Here is a 21714-nt window from a genome sequence, read left to right as displayed (position 1 = left end):
TGTTTCTACTTCTGCCCTAACCACAACTATTAGCACAGCAGGTACTCAGTAAAAATAAATGATATGAAATACTCAGTGGTAACAACAATTTTCCTGCTCTCAGCTTCCTTGTGGTCCTTTATTTCTACTTCTCCTATACCTCTCAGGTGTAGGATAGAGACTGGGACACCCTTAAATTCTGTGGAAATTAAAAACTACGGGATAAATGAAACCCATTTTGTAGGCTCCCATCCCCCACTGTGCACATCTAGAATGTGTGGCTGTCCAAAAATCTCTTAAAAGCAACCTGCACATATAGTTTCCAAAATGTGTATCCACTTTCCCAACATAAAATCCAAAGAACCTCATTTCCTTTCCCTGTCACCCTGCCACTTGCGTGCAGGTATGTGAAGGGTTCTACCAACCAAAAGCATGTGTGCAAGTCTTGGAGTGGAAGTCAGTTATCTGGGGACAGGTGGTTCCAAGCATCAGAGTGGCTCTGAAGTCAGGAATGTGTGTACCACTGCAGTCTAGCCAGGTCAGGGTGATCCTGGTCACGGCACAGGCAGCAGCACCCTTAGCATGCCAGTCCAGTCAGGTGTGCCTCTGCAAGCTCTTTCTGACAGCTCAGCCTCGAATCTGTGATTCCCACTTTTCCAAATATCCATAAGCTATTTAATTGCATATCATATCTCCCTTCTACTTAGGTTAGCTACAGAGATTCTGCATTATCAGCTAAGAACCCCAGCTGATATATTAATTGACCTAAAATTCTTCATTTCAATTTATCACCAAGAATGGAAAGTCACCCATTTCAGGAGCTTCCGGTTAACAAGGGTACCTTTTAAAAATGCATTTATTCTTAAGACAGTTAAGTGGAGATGATGGCCTTTTATTCGGTAAGTATGTATGAAGCATTTACTGTGGCCAAGTCTACTCTAGTTGCTGGAAATACAGTAGTGAACAAAACAGCCAATGCATCTACTTTTGTGGAGCTTACATTCTAATTGGAAGAGAGAGAGAATAAACAAGTAAATCAGATAATCGGATGGTGAAGATGCTATAGAGAAATTGTGAGTGATGTGACAAAATTGCTCAGGGAAATAGAGAATGGCTTTACAAAGTGGTTAAAGAAGACCTCTAAGGAGGTAGCAGTCGAGTTGCAGCCTGGGTGGGGACAATGATCCAGGCATAAGAAGGTCTAGAGGAAAACCACTGGGGAATAAAGAACTAGTTCAAAGGCCTACAGGCAAAAATGAGGCCATTGCAGCTGGAGCTAGTGGACAAGGGAGAGAACAATTTGATAGGGTCAAAGAGATGTGCTTGAGTGGGACAACTGTACAGAGATGTACAATTTAAGCAAATGCTTTCACATGGGGAAAAATTGTTGAAATTAAAGAAGCCGTGAAGAGGCAAAGTGGAGATCAATGTCATTGGCTACACCAAGTCCACCAAAGAAAACACCTGCCAGAAAGCACATGCAAGTTCTGGGGAAAGATGGTTGCTTGAGTACAGATGTTTTATTTCACTTCATCCTGATTTTTTTTAATGATTTAAATTTTTTATTTGAGAGAGAAAGCTTGTGAGTAGAGTGAGAAAGAGCATGAGCCGGCCGGGGGGGAGGGGAGTCAGAGGGAGAGGAAGAAGCAGGTTCACTGCTGAGCAGAGAGTCTGACAAGGGGCTCAAGCCCAGGACACTGGGATCATGACCTGAGCCAAAGGCAGATGTTTGACTGAGCCACCCAGGCTCACCTCCCTTCATCCTGATTTTAATTAGAGCTGAAGCAATTGTACAGTTAAATTTGCTTGGTGATCTCTGAGTCAGAAGAGAGTAGTTAATGACACTCACCCATGTCAAATAGAAATCTCCTTCACGCATACAGAAACTCCTTTCTAGTGGTTTTACTCATGACCTTTCAGCTCACTGTCTCTCATACCTGAACACAGATAAACACTATAAATTCTTGCTTTGGAGTCTTCCTTGAACACAAAACTTAGAAAGGCCCCGTGCCTTCTGATTCACTATCACATCACCTTCTTCGATTTTTAAGCACTTTTCCCCTTGAATGTAACTTTTTTTTATATATGTTAACTTACTCATTGCCTATTTCCCTCCACTAGAAAGTGTTATGTGATCTGTCATTATTATGATGTACATCATAGTGTTTAGTAGTTCAAGTTCTAAATCCCATCTTGGGCATGCTCTAGTGTGACATACAGTAAACTATTGAAATTTTCCACACTTCAGTTCTTCTAGAAAGTAGGAATAACATTATCTCTTTCATAGCGATCTTAGGGGATTAAACAGTAACTTGCCTTTGTAGCACCAGCCAAATTGTAATAAGTAGGAATCACTTCACTACAATTACTAATTATTGTACTATAGATTTTTTGTTTGTCATGAAAAGTGCATTAAATTTTGGTGTCTTCCTTAACCTAATTGTAACTTTGGAGACATTCACATTTTTAAGGTGAATTTTTTAAAGAGTGTATCTTATCCATGTTGTATAATTTTGAGGGCTTTACTCTCAGAATTTTGAAGTACCTCATGACCTCTTAACAGAAATATCTACATGGAAGGGCCATATGCACCCCAATGTTCATAGAAGCAATGTCCACAATAGCTAAACTGTGGAAGGAGCCAAGATGCCCTTGAACAGATGACTGGATAAAGAAGATGTGGTCCATATATACAATGGAATATTACTCAGCCATCAGGAAGAACGATTACCCAACATTTGCAGCAAATGGAAGAGACTGGAGGAGATTATGCTAAGTGAAATAAGTCAAGCAGAGAAAGACAATTGTCATATGGTTTCACTCATTTATGGAACATAAGGAATAGCAGGAAGATCGGTAGGAGAAGGAAGGGAAGAATGACGGGGGCGTAAACAGAAGGGGGAATGAACCACAAGAGACTATGGACTCTGGGAAACAAACTGAGGGTTTCAGAGGGAAGGGGGGTGAGAGGATGGGCTAGCCCGGTGATGGGTATTAAGGAGGGCACGTATTGCATGGAGCACTGGGTGTTATATGCAAACAATGAATCATGGAACACTACATCAAAAACTAAGGATGTACTGTATGGTGACTAACATAATAAAAAATTTTTTAAAAAATCTACATGGAGTAGGATAACATGTATAAATCAGAGGGTTTTTGTTGTTTTTTTTTAACGTCAGATAGAAATAGAACATGAACAAAGAAATGAGCAGGCAACAAAGACAAAGACATTTATTAAGTACCCACTGAGTGACAAGCACTGTCATGGATATTTGGCATGTAGTGTCTCAACTAATGCTTGAAACTACCGTATTAAAAATGTATTACCATTTCATTGTCCATGTGAACTAAGATTAAAATAAGATCCTGAGAGCTGATGAAATTCACAATGTTACATAAACTTAATGAGACAGAGTTCAATACTAATTCCATTTACTCCACGACGCAAATTATTTGACATCAACCAAAACTACCACTAATACTAACTTCCAGAGACTGAATAATAACCTAAAAGTCAATAATGCTTTTACCTAAAGTTCAAGGGAAAAGTTATCTGATGTGGTATTGATTATACAAGGGGCTGTCTTTTTCACCTAAGGAGACAGGGACCAAGGCAAGATCCATCCATAGAGGTCCTGACCCATTCATAATGAGGGCTTTCCTAGTTCAAGAAGAGATACAAGCACAAATCTGTCTGTATTAAGAGGAGGGTCAGCACCAGGGTTTTTTTCCTTTTAATGTTTACTATGTGCCGGGAACTTTCATAAGCACTTAACATATATAAGCCCACTTAAACAGCCCAAAAATATTCTGAAATAGGTATTTATTATTACCATCTTTACAGTTAAAGAAAATATTATAGAAAGGTAAAATAACTTCTCCAGANATATTCTGGCAATGTGCATGTGTTGGCACATGCCAATTGGCAGAATTCCAATTGATTCTGAAAGTAATCGAAGTTTGACAACTAAATGGGCAATAAATAAATCTAAATGGGACATTTTTAAATGGTAAATAACTCCCTGCCTGGGCCTTTCCTCAGTGGATTTATATGCCAACATCAACATACATTTACATATAGTGTTCACTTGGCCCTGAACCACAGAAATTATATTATTTTCTCTTTAGCATTTAAAAGATGAAGTCATTTTACACTGTTGTGATTATTTCTCCACTGAAGTCACCTTTTGATCCAGAGCTTCTTTATAGCATTTTTCACTTCTGAATTTCTCAAGGTGTAGATTAAAGGGTTTAACATGGGAGTTATCATGGTATAAAACACAGCCACAGCTTTATCAATGGAAAAGGTGATCACTGGACGCAGATACACAAATATGCAGGGCACAAAGAATAAAATGACCATGGTGATGTGAGAGACACAGGTAGAGAGAGCTTTACGCCTCCCCTCCAAGCTATAGGTCCTTAGGGAGTGTAAAATGACCACATAGGAGACCACCAAAAGGAGGAAGTTTAACAAACAGATGAACCCACTATTGGCAGCAACAAAGAGACCAAGGGTATGAGTGTCCATGCAGACGAGTTTCAACAAAGGGTTTAAGTCACACATGAAATGATCTATGACATTGGGGCCACAGAAGGGCAGCCAGATTGTGAAGAAGATCTGAATGGTTGCATGGACAAAGGCTCCAGCCCAGGCCACTCCCACAAGGAGGCTACACACCTGTTGATTCATGATGGTTGTGTAGTGCAAGGGTTTGCAGATGGCCACATAGCGGTCATAGGCCATCACTGTGAGAAGGATAATCTCAGCAGCACCAAAAAAATGCTCAGCAAAGACTTGAGTCATACATCCCCTAAAAGAGATGATTTTTCTCCCAGTAAGAGTGTCTGCAAGCATTTTAGGGGTCATAGAGGAAGAACAGCAGCCATCTATAAGGGATAAATAAGACAGGAAGAAGTACATGGGGGTTTCCAGCACCCTGTTGGTGCTGATGGTGATCATGATGAGTAAGTTGCCTGCCAAGGTGACCAAGTAGACAATTAAAAACACAACAAATGAGAATTTCTGAAGTTCCACATTTTGAGTCAAGCCCAGGAGGATGAATTCTGTCACATTATTCATCTTATCCATCAATTCAGTTCAGGTGACAAGGGACTTTCCTGAAAAGAAAGTCACACTCATCCTCAATAATGACACCTTTACCTAATGAACAAATATTCATGGAGTGTCTTATTTTTTTCTAGTTTTACAGAAGGCAAAAACAAGCACAAAACCCTATCAACTGTTCCTTTTTTTTATATATATTCTTGTAAGTGACAATATAGGTGGTATTTTTTGTACTTTATAATTTCCTGATTTTTTTTGAGAGAGAGAGCACAAGTCGGAGGGGAGGGGCAGAGGGAGAGAAAGAATCTTAAGCAGTCTCCACACCCAGGGTGGGCTCAATTTCAGGACCCTGAAATCATTATCTAAGCTGAAAACAAGAGTCGGAGGCTTAACCAACTGAGACACTCAGGCACTCCTTGTTTTAATTTCTACAACAAAAATGTGTAATATTTAAAATTGGAAAATAAAAATACCAAGCATCAATTGGGAAGAGCCAATTCATGATATAGCCAGGCATGTGGCACATTCACATATACCCAGAGATTTATGTATTTTACCTCTAAAATGGCTGGATATGTTTACCAGTGAAAAATCTAATTTGTTTTAATTGAGGTCACATGAAAAGACTCAAAGACATATAAAAATTCTTTCACAAGCCATACTTTTTCCTCCTTTACCTGTCTGGTAGCTCTTCAGCTTCCTCAAGACTAAAAATGGTGTTGCTACCTCCTCCCAATCTCAGAGAAGGTGGTAAATGGCCCTTGGGGCACTTGCCACATTGTCTCATACTCATCTCTTGTTCTTCAACAGGGTGTGTCCTTGAAGGCAAAAATGTGCCTTACTGAAATTGTAATCTTACTCATTTTTGTATTTCCAGTGATGGCCAAAAAGTACCATAAAACATTCACTGAGAGAGGGAGAAGAAAAAAAGAGGCAAAACAAAGAGGGAGAGAAATAAAGGAAAAAGAGCAAAGAGAAATGGGTTTAAAATCCAAAGACTTAGCTTGGAATTTGAGATGTACCCCTGATTAACTATATAACATCAAATTATTTTATCTCTCTGTGCTTCAATTTTTTCATCTGTTAAAGTAGGGATGAAATATATCTGTATTTAGGAGTGTTGTGAAGATTAAGTCATTTTAAATTTACTGTTGTTGTTGTTAATATAATTTTTCTGTTCTCACAGGAGTATCACCAAAGTGATCTTTCAAACTTGTTTCTGAACATCTCCAAAGGCAATGATTCTGAAAATGTAAGCTAAGCAAGTGAGAAGAAACAAAAGAATAAGAAAAACAGTGATAAATGTCAAAAAGAAAGGTCATCGGATTTAAAAAAGAAAAATTTTACAGCAAGTGATTAAAAGAATCTTTAATATAAATAATTTTTGTTCAATTTGCTAGCTTTGTTTGTGGGATTTATTGTCTATTCATTAATTGATTTGCTGAAGACATATCTAAACATAAAATAATGTACTCCTTCCAAATTTGACTCTGTGACCAACTGTGGATTTTTCCAGGAAACAGGAAACTAAATGTAAATCCTGTTCACTATTCAAATAAATGCTTTGTACAGTGTTGTGTTTTACTAGTTTTATAACCCTATGCAATTTTACATCCACAGTGATAGGTGGTATTAGATATTAGAAAGCATTTGAGAGAGAGCTGCAAAGCAGATATAGAGATAGAAAGGTTGGAGAGGAGAAGGCAAAACCAAAAAGGAAAAGAGAAAAAAAGGCAAGAGGAGAAAAAAGGACACACTACAAAGTCATCTAAGAAACACTTAATAAGTGTATTGTACTTCAAGTATAGCACTTGAAGCCTGAACATTTTATCAAACTTTCTTGCTGATTATGGCCCTTAGGATCAACATCACAGAAAAATGCTGACAAATCAAGAAGTCATAGGTTGTCCTTACACACAAACTAGTCAGAAAAAAGTTATTTTTGCCTAACTCAGTGCTGGGGGTTGTAAACTACTGTCTTGTCAACAGTTGATCCTTTGCAGACTCAGTAATACTTAAACTCCATTAAAGTTTTTTTCAATCCACGGTATAGGAAACCAGAGTCTTGGTCATGTGAATTTATTAAAATTAACTGTTCAAAAAAAAAGTGTTTCCAGAAAACAAAATTCTGAAGTAAAACCAAAAAGAAGAAAATTGTGCTTTTCACACACACCTATCCTCCCCATATCTAGTATGTCTGGGACTTCTCACCTTGACCTGACTCGTTCATATAATAAACAATCCCAGATAGTAGACACATTCACTTTGTATTTAAAAGCAACTTGGGTTGGGAGGAGTGGGGGAGATTTTAGCAGCTTAGCACATTTCTATTTCTATGGTATTCATAGAAATCTATAGGTTTTTAAGCTTTTTTCTGTAGAACTTAGTGTGAGAGACTTGATATAGACCCTAAGAGCATGGCAGCCATTTCTAGAGCCAGAAAAGAAAATCCAATTACCAAAACATCAGCAGTTGACTACAAGTCTCTGGAATGAGGAATCCCTTGAAGCCAATTCTTCTGAGCCTTTTTTCAGAACATCTATGCTCAGGGCTGAGCTACATACTTTGGTCCTCGGATGCACCCACTCCCTCCCATCATTTCACTAGCTCCCCATGTCTAGCCACAGACATAGTCAGGGAGAGGCACTGCCTTTGAGTTTCACTCTGCCAAGGAATCCTCACAGTCTTGCTTCTCAATTCCTTCAGTTCTCACAAAAAAAAGGCACCAGTTTTATTTAAGTGGTGACTCACTTCTATGCTATTTTCCCAAGGGAAGAGTAGTTAATTTTAGCAGCCTTTGCCAAAATGGCAGCGAAATGCTTCTCCCTTCCTCCTATAGTCCCTTTGACCACAGAAGGACATTTTTGACAAGGGTTAGAATTGATCTATAGGAATAATTATCAGGCTACAGTTAGAACCTAGACTCTTCATTTCTTTTTTTTTTCCCCCAATAAATGTTCATGGAACATCTAAAATATGCCAGGCACAGTGCTGTTCAATAATAATAATGACAATAACTAACTATTGAGTGCTAAATGCTAGGCCCTGTGTTAAACATATTACATGAGGTACGCTTTGTGATGGGCACTATTATTATTTTCATTCTACAAATGAGGAAACTGAGGCACTATGAGTAGAAGTAATTTACTCAAGATCAGAAGTGAGTAGTGGCAGAACTAAAATTTATTTATGCATTTTTAAAGATTTATTTATTTGTTTATTTTAGAGACAGGGAGGGGGGCATCTGCAAGTGGAATGAGGGTCAAGGGGAGAGAGAGAGAGAGAGGATCCTGAAGCAGACTCCCCACTGAGTGCAGAGCCCAACACAGGTCTCAATCCCAGGACCCCAAGATCATGACCTGAGCCAAAATCAAGAGTTGGAGGCTTAACTGACTGAGCCACCCAGGTGCCCCATAAAACTAAAATTTAAATACATATCTGCCCCCACAGCCCAGATAGTGTCTCTGCCCTCACATGCAAGAATTCAATTATTAAGAAAAGAAGAGAGTGATGAGCATTATAAAAAAGAACACAGTGCCATAATGGAAACATGTCTTAAACTGGGGTGAAGGTGGAATGTTCAGGGACAAAGTGATGTTGAAGTTGAAGCCAAATGAAAACATCACCCAAGGTCGAGATTAGATATATAGGAGCGGGGATTGAGCCAGACTATAACATTTGGTAAATGTGACCAATGAAGATCATCTCTGTGTGAGCCCACCAAGAGCATTTGTGGCTCCATTCTGTTAGAGTTAAGGCCAATCAATTGTACTTTTACAATCTCATATTCAAGTTGACTATACCCTTTCATTGTCACTATCAATTAGCTGAAAGTTACTTGAGCAAAAGAGTTAAAATACACCAAGCAACTGAAAAACCCCAGTTATAGCTGGCTTGTTTGAAAGAGGAGCAAAGACAACTTAAAGTGCCTGGACCTCACATTTAAGCAGCCTCCCATTCAGCAGTGCCAAATGTTTTCTTACTTTGAAATAAGTTATTCACCTTTCTCAGATTTAATCAATCTTCAGAAAGGGACTAGTAATACATGTTATTGTTTTGAGGATTAAAAAGACCCATGGGAATGAATAAATGAATGAGTGAATGACAGCCATATTTCTTTTTCCTTTCTTTAAATTTAAATTCAATTAGCCAACTTATAGTACATCATTAGTTTCAGATGCAGTTTCAATAATTTATCAGTTTCACATAACACCCAGTACTCATCACATCATGTGCCCTCCTTAATGCCCATCACCTAGTTACCCTATCCCCCCACCAACCTCCCCTCCAGCAACCCTCAGTTTGTTTATAGAGTCTCTCATGGTTTTTCTCCCTCTCTGATGACTTCCCATTCTGTTTTCCCTCCCTTCCCCTACAGTCCTCTGCCCTGTTTCTTATATTCCACATATGAGTAAGGCTATATGATACTTGCCTTTCTCTGATTGACTTATTTTGCTCAGCATAATACCCTCCAGTTCCATCCACGTCAATGTAAATCGTAAATATCCTTTCTGGTGGCTGAGTAATATTCCATTGAGTGTGTAAATGTATGAATGTGTGTATATACATATATATGTATATATACACATACACATATATATACACATACATACCACATCTTCTTTACCCACTCATCTGTCAATGGACATCTCCGCTCTTTCCACAGTTTGGCTATTGTAGACATTTGGCAGTCATGTTTCTACTAAAAAAAAAAAAAACACAAAAAACCTCAAACTTGAGATGAAATTTCCACCAAAATTGTGAGACTCTGTTTTCAAGTGACTAATGAAATCACCTTCTCAGACATTTTTCATGTCTGAGAATTATTTCCCATCACAGAATAACTAACATGCTCACCCTCTCTTTCCCAAGCCATTTGCTCTGTAGACCTCCAGTGCTCAAGTCTGCAGCTGTTGTATCTTGAAGTACATTCTTTGGGCACAGGCAAAATGCTCCTGTGGGTGCTTCACAGCTGATGTTGGTTGACAGATTTCTGGGTAGTTCCACATTCTCAGTATTACCGACAGGCTGCTGTGAAGACTCTGGTACACAGCTCCAAATGCGCACATGCCAACTACTGCTTGAGTGTGTCTCTAGGAGTTGAACCTATGAATCAAGGTTATGGGGAGTTCAAGATTACTAGATAATGCCTACTTATTTTCCAAAGTAATTGTATTAATTTATACTTCCATCAGCAATGTAAAATACATCCCATTGGTTCATATCCTCCACATTACACAGCTGTCTCAAACTTCTTAATTTTTGCAAATTAAATGAATGTAGAACGTTATTTCATTGTGGGTTTCCTTGGCATTTCCAAAATTACTAACAAGCTGATTATTACCCCACGTGTTTATTCACTACATCTTTCTTTTGGTTGAAATGCCTGTTAGTATCTTTGGCCCCCTTTGCATTTGTCCCTATTTTCAATTTGTAGAAGCTCATTATGTATTGTAAGCAATAATCATTTGTAACTTAAATGTCTTGCAAATGTTTTCTAGTCTTTGCATTTATTTTAAGGTTCTTCCCATTGACACCACTTCGTAGTTTAAATATTGGTGTTTATATATCTTTTATTTATGAAGAAAGGTTTTGTGTTTCCTTTAAGAAAAAAATTGCACACCTCAAGGTCACAAAGATATTCACCCATATTTTCTTCTAAAATATTTGATGTTTGGCTATTGATATTTAAATTATGAAACTAACTGATGTTAACTGTGAAATCTTTGTTTAACCCAAGTCTTCATAGATATGCTCCGGCTTTCTTCTAGAAGATTTATAGTTTTTACTCTTATCTTTAGGTGTATGATTCATCTCAAATTAATTTTTTATGTGATGTGACTTAAAAGCTGAGATTCATTATTATCTATATGAATATTACTTATTCCAGCACCTTTTGGTGGAAAGACTTTTCCTTTCTCCATAACTGTTTTGATAGTGTTTTGTGAAAGTCAATTAACTCTGTGTGTGCTGGCTCATTTTTGGACTCTCTATTCCATGCTATATATCTATATGTTTATCTTATGTTGGTTACTGTATTTTTATATTAAGTCTTGAAATCAGGTAGTGTAAAATTTCCAAAGCTGTTTTGCATAAACTATTAGGTTTATTCCTAAGTATCTTCATTTTTATCTAATGTCAATAGTGTTTTTCAATTTAATATTCCAATGTTTTTATTCTTGGTGCAGAGAACATATTTTCACATATTGACGTTTTATACAGCAATATGGCTACATTCACTTATTATGCAGTCATGATTTTTCTACATACAAAACCACAAACCTTGGTAATACATAGTTTAATTCCTTTCCAAACTCTATCATTTTTTCTTCTTTACTGCAGTAAGACCTCCAGTCTTTACAAAAATAGTTTAGAAAGTTACTAAACCAACAAGCAACTATACCCCACCAAAAAGCCTCCTTCGTAAAGTCAGAACAATGAAAGAACGTCCACTCTAAATACTTCTATTCAACATTTAATTACAAGATCCTACCATGGAAATAAGGTTTAGAAAATAATAATAAAAGGCATCCAAATTGAACAGAAGTACAACTATCTGTATTTGCAAATCAGGGGGATGCAAATAAAAATCACAGTAAGATACCACTTTATATCCTTTAAGAAGCCATAAATTTTTTTCCAAAAGAGTAAATTTACAAGTGTTCACAAGAAAGGAGTAATTAGAAATCTGGTACATTGCTTATAGGAATGTAAAATGGTCTAGAGGGTTACCTGGGTGGCTCAGTCGGTAAAGCATCTGCCTTTGGCTTAGGTCCTGATCCCAGGGTCCTGGGATTGAGCCACATCTCAGGCTCTCTGCCCAGGGGGAGCCTGCTTCTCCCTCTCCCTGCCATTCCCCCTGCTTGTACACTCTCTCTCTGTGTCAAATAAACAAATAAGATATTTTTAATAAAAAATAAAAATGGTCTAGAGATGTGGAAAAACAGTTGGAGTCCTCAAAAATTAAATATAAAGTGAGCATACCACTCAGCAATTCGATTTCTATATGCCCAAAAGAATTAAAAACAGGTGTTCAAACATATCTGTACAAAAATTTTCACAGCAGCAACATTCACAATAGCCAAAAGGTAAGAACAGTCCAAATTTCTATCCACTGATCAATGGATAACTAAATTGTAGTATATCCATACAATAGATTATTATTCAGCCATAGAGAGTAATAAAATACTGTTACATGCTACAACATGAATGGACCTTGCAAACATTATGTTAAGTGAAAGGCAGACACAAAAAGCCATAAACTGTATGATTCTATGCATAGAAAATAACCATAATGAAAAAATTTGTGGAAACAGAAAACAGGGTGGTGGCTACCAGGGGCTAGAGAAGGGGAGAAATAGGAATTGACTATTTAACTGGTATAGGGTGATAAAAATGTCTGCAATTAGGTAGTTGTGATGATTGCACAACATTGTAAATGTACTACTGTAAATTTTTAAATGGTTAAAATGGTAACTCTCATGAAATATGAGTTTTACCTCAATAAAAAAAATCACAAGACAAAAAAATATTTTGAAAGAAGTAAAATTGAAAGCACAACATATCAGAATATCTAAAAGCACTAAAAGTCCTTAGATGAAAATCTGGACCATAAAATGTACATATTAGAAAAGAAATGTCTCAAATCAAGTATCTAAGATTTTGGCCTCCAGAGGTAGAAAAATAGGAAAGTAAGCAGAAAGTAGGAGATAGAAAATAATAAGGATAAGAACAAAAATTGATGAAACAAAATGAAAAACAATTGAAAAAATCAATGAAACAAAAAGCTGGTTCTTTGAAAAGCTTAAATAAAATTGACAAAGTCTGAGCTAGAATAATGAGGAGGAGGGGACAGGGAAGAAGGAAGGGTGAGAAAGGATAAAAGAAAAAAAAGAGGCAAATTACTCATATCAAGAATAAAAGACAGGGTGCCTGTGTGGCTCAGTCACTTAAGCGTTCAACTCTTGATTTCAGCTCAGGTCATGATATCAGTATTGTGAGATCGAGCCTGGGGTTAGGATCCATGCTGCGTGTAGAGCCTGCTTAAGATTCTCTCTCTCTCCCTCTCCCTCTGCCCTTCCCTCCCCTCACACACATGCACACACACTCTCTCTCTCAAAAAAAGAAAAGAATAAAAGATAATACAGCATTAGAGATTCTACATACATTAACAAGATAGTAGAAAATATTATGACAAATTAAAGCCAAAAAATTTGACAACTTAAAAACCCAATTATTTGAAATGTATTACAAAATCTGACTGAAGAAGAAGTAGAAAACCAGAATGGTCTTGTATCAGTTAAAGAAATAGAATTTGTGGTTAAAATCCTTCTCAAAAATAACTCCAGGCCCAATGGCTTCATTTTTAATTACACATTTTTTAATTACATATATTTTTAAAAAATAAGTAATACTGCTTTTCCTTAGCTGCTGCTAAGATTCTCAGTCCTTCAGAAGAAGGTAAGTCTACACTGGGGTGAGGCCCTAACTTCATGCAGCAACTACCACCAAGCCCAGCAGGACCCACCCAGCACTTGCCCACACGATCACCTTGGTTTCAAACCTTACCCGCGTCTACTCAGCCCTCATCCTGCACCACAATAAGGTGAATGTTAAGGGGGAAAAGATCAATGACATCATTAAAGCAGTCAGTTGAACCTTTCTGGCCAGGCTTATTTGTAAAGGCCCTGGCCAATATCAACATCGGAAGCCTCACCTGCAACATGAGGGCTGGTGAACCTTCCCAGCAGCTCCCACTGTACCAGAAAGAGGTCCTTCTCTCTCTGTCATCACTGTCCCAGCTGAGAAGAAAGTGGAAACAGAGAAAGAAGAATCTGAGGAGTGTGATGACGACATGAGCTTTGGTCTTTGGTCTTTTTGACTAAACCTTTTTTGTAACATGTTCAATAAAAACTGACTGACCAAAGAAATAAATAAGCAAATAAATAAAACTAATCCTATACAAACTCTTTTAAAGCATTGAGGAGAAAACACTATGCAACTCATCATATGACCCTGCACTGCCTAAATACCAAATGACATTACAAGAAAGAAGTTGACAGACAAATATCTGTTATGAACATGTGCAAAAGACATTAACAAAACACCAGTAAATCAAATCCATCAGTAATTTCTAAAAATAATAATGCACCATAATCATACGGAGTTTGTCCTTAGAATAAAAGGTTGGTTTAACATTCAAATATCACTCAATATAAGTCACTACAGAATAAAGGAGAAGAACTACATGAACATGTCAAAAGATGCATAAAAAATTGATAAATTTCAAACCAGATTTAAGATTTCTTTTAGAAGTTAGCAAATGAACAACAGGAAATTATTTGTTCAACCTGATAAACAACATCTTTATAAAATCTACAACTGTCATCATATTAATGATGAATACTCTCTTCATAAGAGCATGCCACTCTTGATCTTGGAGAAAGATAGGGATATACACTCACCATTACTATCATATATTGCACGCTAGGTTCTAGCCATTGAAACAAGAAAAGAAAAAGAAATAAAACACATAGAGATTCGAAAGGAAGAAGCTGGGGTACCTGGGTGGCTCAGTCAGTTAAGCATCTGTCTTTGGCTCAGGTCATGATCTCCAGGTCCTGGAACAGAGCCCCACATTGGGCTTCCTACTCAGAAGGGAGTCTGCTTCCCTCTCTCTTTCTCTCCCTTTGCCCCACCCCACCACTTGTTCTCTCTCTCAATCTCTCTCTCTCAAATAAGTAAGAAAGGAAGAAGCAAAATTGTAAAAATATTTTTGTGCAGATGGCAAAATTGTGTGCAGAGAAAATGTTAAGCGTGCTAAAATAAATAGTTGATCTAATCAGTGAACTTAGCAGTCATACATTATAAGTCTATGTAAAAAAATCAACTATATTTCTCTAATAGCGTTAAATAATTAGAAATTGAAATTATGTCCAACACTATTTTTAAAAATGAACTATTAGGGTTACATTTTTAAAATATATTCAATATCTGTGTATGAAAACTAGAAAACACTGCTAAGAAAATTAAATACATAAATGGAGAGATGTACCATGTGGATGGAATAGAAAATCCAATATTTTTACCATTTTATTTCTAAGTTTTCAATGCAATTTCAATCAAAACCCCAACAGGATTATTGAAAAAATTGATAAATCTATTCTGAAGTTTATACAGAAATGTAGAAATTCAAAAATGCCTAGAATAGCAAATCACTTTCAAAAAAAGAACACATTTGGGAACTTATTCTACATCTAATTTCAAGGTTTACTCTTAAACTCCTATAATCAATATTGTGTCTTTATTGGCATAAGGACAAACATATAGATATATCCAGAAATATAATAGAATGTTCATAAATAAACTCAAATGTATTAATTTTTTACAAAGATGTCAAGGTAATTAAATGGTTAAAGAATAGACTTTAAAATAAATTATGTTGTATCAATTGGCTATTTATATGGGAAAAATAAGCACTAAACACTACCTCACACTATATACGAAAATTAACTCAAAATGAGCCAGAGACCTAAATGATAAAGCTGTTTAAAAATAATAAAAATAATAATATCTATTAAAAATTGGGGTATAATATTTATTAGAAATGATCCAATAAGTATGAAATATAAGAAAATACAGAATTTGACCTTATCAAAATTTTAAATCTTCTTAACAGATGTTGCCACTTAAGTTTATTTATTTTTTAGTAATTTCTATACCCAGTGTGAGCCTCAAACTCATGACCCTGAGATGAAGAGTGGCACGCTCTACTGACTGAGCCATCCAGGCACCCCACATGTTGCCATTTTTAAAAATAAAAGCACAATCCATGGACTAGTATTCCATACTGACCAGCCCATAAGTGCCAGAAATAACTGTAATCTAGAGCCTTCTAAGATTTCTGGCTACTTCAAAAGCCCTCTCAGAAAAGTAAAAAACAGCTTTTGCGTAAAAATTCACACAAAAGAATACAAATAGCCAATGCCATCTTGAGCAAGAAGAATAGAATTGGACCTGTTACAACTCCCAATTTTCAAATATACTGCCAAGCTATTATATCAAAACAGTAAGTACTGGCAAAAATACAGACATATAGACCAACAGAACAGAACAGAGAGCCCAGAAATAAACCCATACACTAAACCCAAACATACAGTCAACTGAATTTTGGCAAGGGCACCAAGAACATACAATGTGCAAAGGAGAGTCTCTTCAATAAGTGCTGTAGGAACTCTGGAAAACCACATGCAGAAGAATGAAATTGGACTCTTATCTTACATGACATACAAAAATCAACTGGATTAAAGACTTAAACTAAGATTTGAAATTATAAAACCCCTTAAAGCAAACATAGGGGAAAATCTTGTTGACAATGGTTTAGGCAATGATTTTTTTTAGCTTTGATACCAAAAGCAAAAACAGACAAGTGAGATTTCATCAAACTGAGAAACTTAAGCACAGCAAAGGAAACAATCAAGCATGAAAGACAGCCAACAAATATGAGAAAACCATACATATTTGCAAACCATATATGTGATAAGGAGTCAATATCCAAAATATATAAGGAATTTACACAACTCAAAGCAAAACACAAACATCCTGATTTTAAAATGGGCAAGGACATTTTAAAATGCGCAAGGACAATAGACATTTCTTAAAAGAAGATCGATAAATGACTGACAGTTATGTGAAAAAGTGTTCAACATCACTAATCATCAGGAAAATGCAAGCCAAAAATGTTACCTTACAATTTTAAGAATGGTACTTATCAAAAAGACAAAAGATAACAAGTGTTGAAAAGGGAACCCCTGTGCACTGCAATTGAGAAAATAAATTGGCACAGCCACTATGGAAAACAGTATGAAGAGTCCTCAAAAAACACTAAAAAAGGACTAGTTTTTATGCAGCAATCCCACCTCTGGGTTTAGAACCAAAGGTATTGAAATCAGTATCTCAAAGACATACTTGCACTCATGTATTCTGAGGCATTCTTCATGATGACCAAGATACAGAAGATATGGAAATGACCTGTATGTTCCTTGATGGATGAATGGATAAAGAAAATGTGATATACATACATATATATATATATATATATATATATACACAATGGAATATACAGCCTTAAAAAGAAAGGAAACTTGCCATTTGTGACAACATAGATGAACCGACAGAACATTATGCTGAGTGAAACAAGCCAGAGGAAGAAAGTGAAATACTACATTATCTTACCTAGATGTGGAATCTGAAACAGTCAAACTTACAGAAGCAAAATAGGATGAGTGTTGCCAGAGGCTGGGGGAGGGAGAAATAGATACTGATCAAGGGGAACAAAGTTTCGTTTATGCAAGATGGGTAATCGTACAGCCACGTGATTATAGTTAGCAATACTGTACTGTATATTTGAAATTTACTAAAAGAGTGGATCTTAAGTTTTCACTACACATACACACACACGCACACACACACACACACAAATAGTAACTGTGAGTGATGAAAACGTTAAAGCTTGGCTGTGATGATTATTTCACAATGTGTACTTATGTTAACATATCAAATTATACATCTTAAATACACAAAATTTTATTTGTTCATGATTCTTCAATAAATCAAAGAAAAAGAGCTATCAGAGCCAAGAACTTTAAAATGGCTGCCATTTCCTTTTGCTTTCACTGCTCTTGCTCTCAAGCAATCAGAAGTGGTTTTTCAATAAAGGTTTAATATTGATAAGAAAAGAGAAACTCCTCTGTGACATTAGCTATAGGGAAACTCCATCACATCTCCACTGGAATATGGCACCTTGCTCTTCACATGACATTCAGCTTTCTTAACAACCCAGGACAGAGAGGAAGGAGACTCACAGGGTTAGGTTCCAAGTGTAGGGAATACAATTCCCCACATAAGAATGTGTGTTTCTCAACATGTCTCTTTAGAATACTGTTTCTAAGACAAAGCCTTTCCATCAAAGAAGATAATTAATTCCTGGGAGAGGAAGCAGGAACTACAAGCCAAGTTCCCTGAACCTTGATGGAAACCTCTTTAAATATCCATAGAGGGCAAAGTGAAAATGTTTTTGTTCACCTCTTCTCCAGAGCAAGATTCATCATGGGCAGAGTGAACAATCTGAATGTGATTTCTCCACACTGTTTGCCTCTTGCCCTGCAGGACCAGAGCCATATATAGATCATTTCTCCTTAGTGTCTCAAGTGAATCCATTCTGAATTCAAAACCAGAAAACACATTTCAAACATATTTTCTGTGAAAAAGTTTTGAGGCTTTAGGCTAGGTGGAAAGATTTGGACTCATAAGAATACTCTTGTTTTAGTAGACTCACTGAGGTATAAATTATATGCCCCCCCAAATTGCACACATTCAATGTATACAATTTCTAAATAACTGTTGAGTTGATAGTGAATTATTTGAATAGGCTCTTCCCAAGTGTGACATATTTCTCATACTGAAAATTACTTACTACAAGAAGAGGTCAGTTTGAAGATGGGAGTGTTTCTGAATACCCCCAAATATCATTAAGATCATCTAAGACAGCTGAGGTAAGTTTTTGTATACCGCTGATGCTTTATTAAAGATTGTTACTTTACACATATACTATTCATTATTTTTCAACTTTTCAGACATAGTAATAGATTAATTTAACCTTATCCCAATGCTTCAAAAGATAATTCATGAATATCATTAGCTAATTGGACAGTTTAAAAAAATCGGGGGCTCATAGAGATTAAGCAAATGGTAGGACCCAGCTCTCTGACACCAGACACCATGCTTTGGCCACGAGACACCTCCTAATAATGAAGAAAAATCATGAGAATTAAAACAAAATTTTACTACATTTCAAACACACAAATATGAAAATTAAATGATATAGATCACCAGCTATTTCATCCAAGCATGAACATGAAGAACAGTTCTTGGGATCCACTGCTACGTATTGCATAAGTCTCTATTGTTTCTTTGAGAGTAAATTTGGTGATGAGCCTTCCTAAGTTCAACTTCATAGTTAAATGCTTTTCTGTATTATTGCCTGAATTGTCAATCCTTCCTATCTCATAGGGGCATTCACGGTCATAAAACTAAATGACAGTCATGTGTACAGACCAAATAATGTGGTCGATGTCTCAAACAATTGTCGTGATAACCTGTGAGGTGGATATTATCCTTCCTGCTTTACAGATGAGGAAACAAGGATGTAAGGTCTAAAGTGATGTACCCCAGATAAAAGAAACTGCAAGTGGAAGAACAAGGATTCTACTCTGGTCTTTCTGATTTTCAAACCAATACAATTAACCACTGGGATAATTTGTTTTGATATTTTGCAGAGTCTGGCACCCCATTTTTGAGAGGGAGATACAATAAGAAACACTTAGGGCTAGGGGAGAGGCCAAGATAAAAGGGTTATTCAATGAGAGCAGTGCCACATTTTTCTTAATATTTGAGAGATCCAGTATGCCACTGTGTGTCTGCTGATGAAACTGCTCCACATAAGCTTGCCTCTAAAGTAGTATTAAAGTAATTACAAGTATCATGGTCATATCAAAAAGATTACTAGTTCAACACTGTTTATTATAAAGTAACAATATAGGGCATGGATTTAAAATTTGGAGGTAAAACAATTAAGTATAACCCGACTTTTCTTGGCTCCAGTCTTTGTTAGCTACTCAATCATCCTGGGCAAGATCCTTAGCTGCTTCTCTATGCATCTATTCCCTAATGTATAAAATAGGGATAAAAATGATAGTAGTAACCATTCTGTAGGTTTGTAGAGAGGATTAAATAACCAAATGTCTGCAAAAAACACTTAGAGCACACTAAGTGCTCAGTAAGCTTTAGTTAATATTACCATCATTATTATAATTATTAACATTAGTCTCTGAGATTGTTTCCTCATCTGCAAAATGAATGATATAATACCAACCACACAGGTTATCATATGAAAAGGAACCACGTATACAAACCATTTGCTACATACCATGCACACAGCAATCAATAATTCAAAAGTATATAGTACTAGCTATTTTAATGTTATTAGGACTTAGGAAACATGCATTATGACTACTTTTAAGTAGTTCTTGTGTCCATTCATTACATTCCTATCACCAATGCCCTGTTACTCTTTATTCAACTACTATGAAATGTCTGCTACTGGGATTCTTGTGCCTTCCTTCCACCTCATGACAGAACCTCAACCCATTTCAGCCAAAGCACGCAAAGATCTTTATGAGAATAATATTCAAGATTCCCCCTTCACATTCTCCTTCATCCTCCCACTCATATTCTCAATTATCTTCCATGGTTCCCCACTTCCTAGAGATTAAAGGGAAAATTCTGAAGCTTTGCTTTAGAGACTACATCCATCCACTACCACTTTTTCAGGTTTGGCTACCACAACATGTGCAGTCTACTACTCCAACGTAGACTCTTGGTCATCTGGGATGACTAAGTGCACATATGGTCTCCTGCCTATGTGTTTACAAAAGTTCCTCATGTCCATAATCTTAACAAAGACTTCAGTGGGGGCAATTTGATTAATTTTCAAGAACTCAGAATCTTTATTTCCAACACACACACACACACACACACAGCCTCAAAAGAATTCACAATTCAATAGAATCCAAGAATGTATTATATATTAGAATGAAAAGTTTAGTAAATTCAGGATTACATTAATAAAAATTGTTTTCTTTTCAGGCAATGTAATTAACTATTAGGTGAAACACATGGAGAATAGGAACAATGTGACTGAGTTTGTTCTACTGGGGCTTACAGAGGATCCAAAGATGCAGAAAATTATATTTGTCATGTTTTTTGTCATCTATACCATCACTGTGGTAGGTAATATGTTCATTGTGATCACCATCACTGCCAGCCCATTGTTGGGGTCCCCCATGTACTTTTTCTTGGCCTATCTCTCCTTTATTGATGCCTGTTATTCCTCTGTCAGTACTCCCAAACTGATCATAGATTCCCTCCATGAAAATAAGACTACCCTATACAATGGATGCATGACCCAAATATTTGGGGAACATTTTTTTGGAGGTGCTGAAGGCATCCTGCTTACTGTCATGGCCTATGACCGCTATGTGGCCATCTGCAAGCCTTTACACTACACAACCATCATGAGTCAGCGAGTGTGTGGCCTGCTAATGGGAGTGGTGTGGGTGGGAGGCTTTCTTCATGCAACCATACAGATACTCTTCATCTTCCGATTACCCTTCTGTGGCCCTAATGTCATAGACCATTTTATGTGTGATCTGAATCCTTTGCTCAATCTTGCCTGCACTGATACCCACACTCTAGGGCTCTTCGTTGCTGCCAACAGTGGATTCATCTGTCTATTAAACTTCCTCCTCTTGATGGTCTCCTATGTGGTCATTCTGCGCTCCCTCTGGAATCACAGCTTGGAGGCAAAGCGCAAAGCCCTCTCCACCTGTGTCTCCCACATCACAGTGGTTGTCCTATTCTTTGTGCCCTGCATATTTGTGTACATGAGACCCGCAGCTACTTTGTCTATTGATAAAGCAGTTGCAGTGTTCTACACTATTATAACTCCCATGCTAAACCCCTTAATCTATACCTTGAGAAATGCCCAAATGAAAAACGCCATTAAGAAATTGTGTAGTATGAAAGCTATTTCAGGTGAGAAATAA

The 21714-nt window shown here is 36.8% G+C and overlaps 2 protein-coding genes across 2 annotated transcripts; one reads left to right on the top strand and one right to left on the bottom strand.

Annotated features, from left to right (window-relative positions):
• Positions 1 to 4162: 4162 nt before the first annotated feature.
• Positions 4163 to 5074, bottom strand: LOC100471237 (olfactory receptor 4C12). The gene has a single exon (XM_002930631.2). It carries the CDS (start codon positions 5072 to 5074, stop codon positions 4163 to 4165), a length of 912 nt encoding a protein of 303 aa, XP_002930677.2.
• Positions 5075 to 20784: 15710 nt separating this feature from the next.
• Positions 20785 to 21714, top strand: LOC100470732 (olfactory receptor 4C46). Its single transcript, XM_002930629.1, has one exon. It carries the CDS (start codon positions 20785 to 20787, stop codon positions 21712 to 21714), a length of 930 nt encoding a protein of 309 aa, XP_002930675.1.

The sequence above is a fragment of the Ailuropoda melanoleuca genome, chromosome 16 (genome assembly GCF_002007445.2).
Source record: "Ailuropoda melanoleuca isolate Jingjing chromosome 16, ASM200744v2, whole genome shotgun sequence".
NCBI lineage: Eukaryota > Metazoa > Chordata > Mammalia > Carnivora > Ursidae > Ailuropoda > Ailuropoda melanoleuca.
Note: the sequence above shows the minus strand (reverse complement) of the source record. Positions and strands in the feature narration are given on the sequence as shown.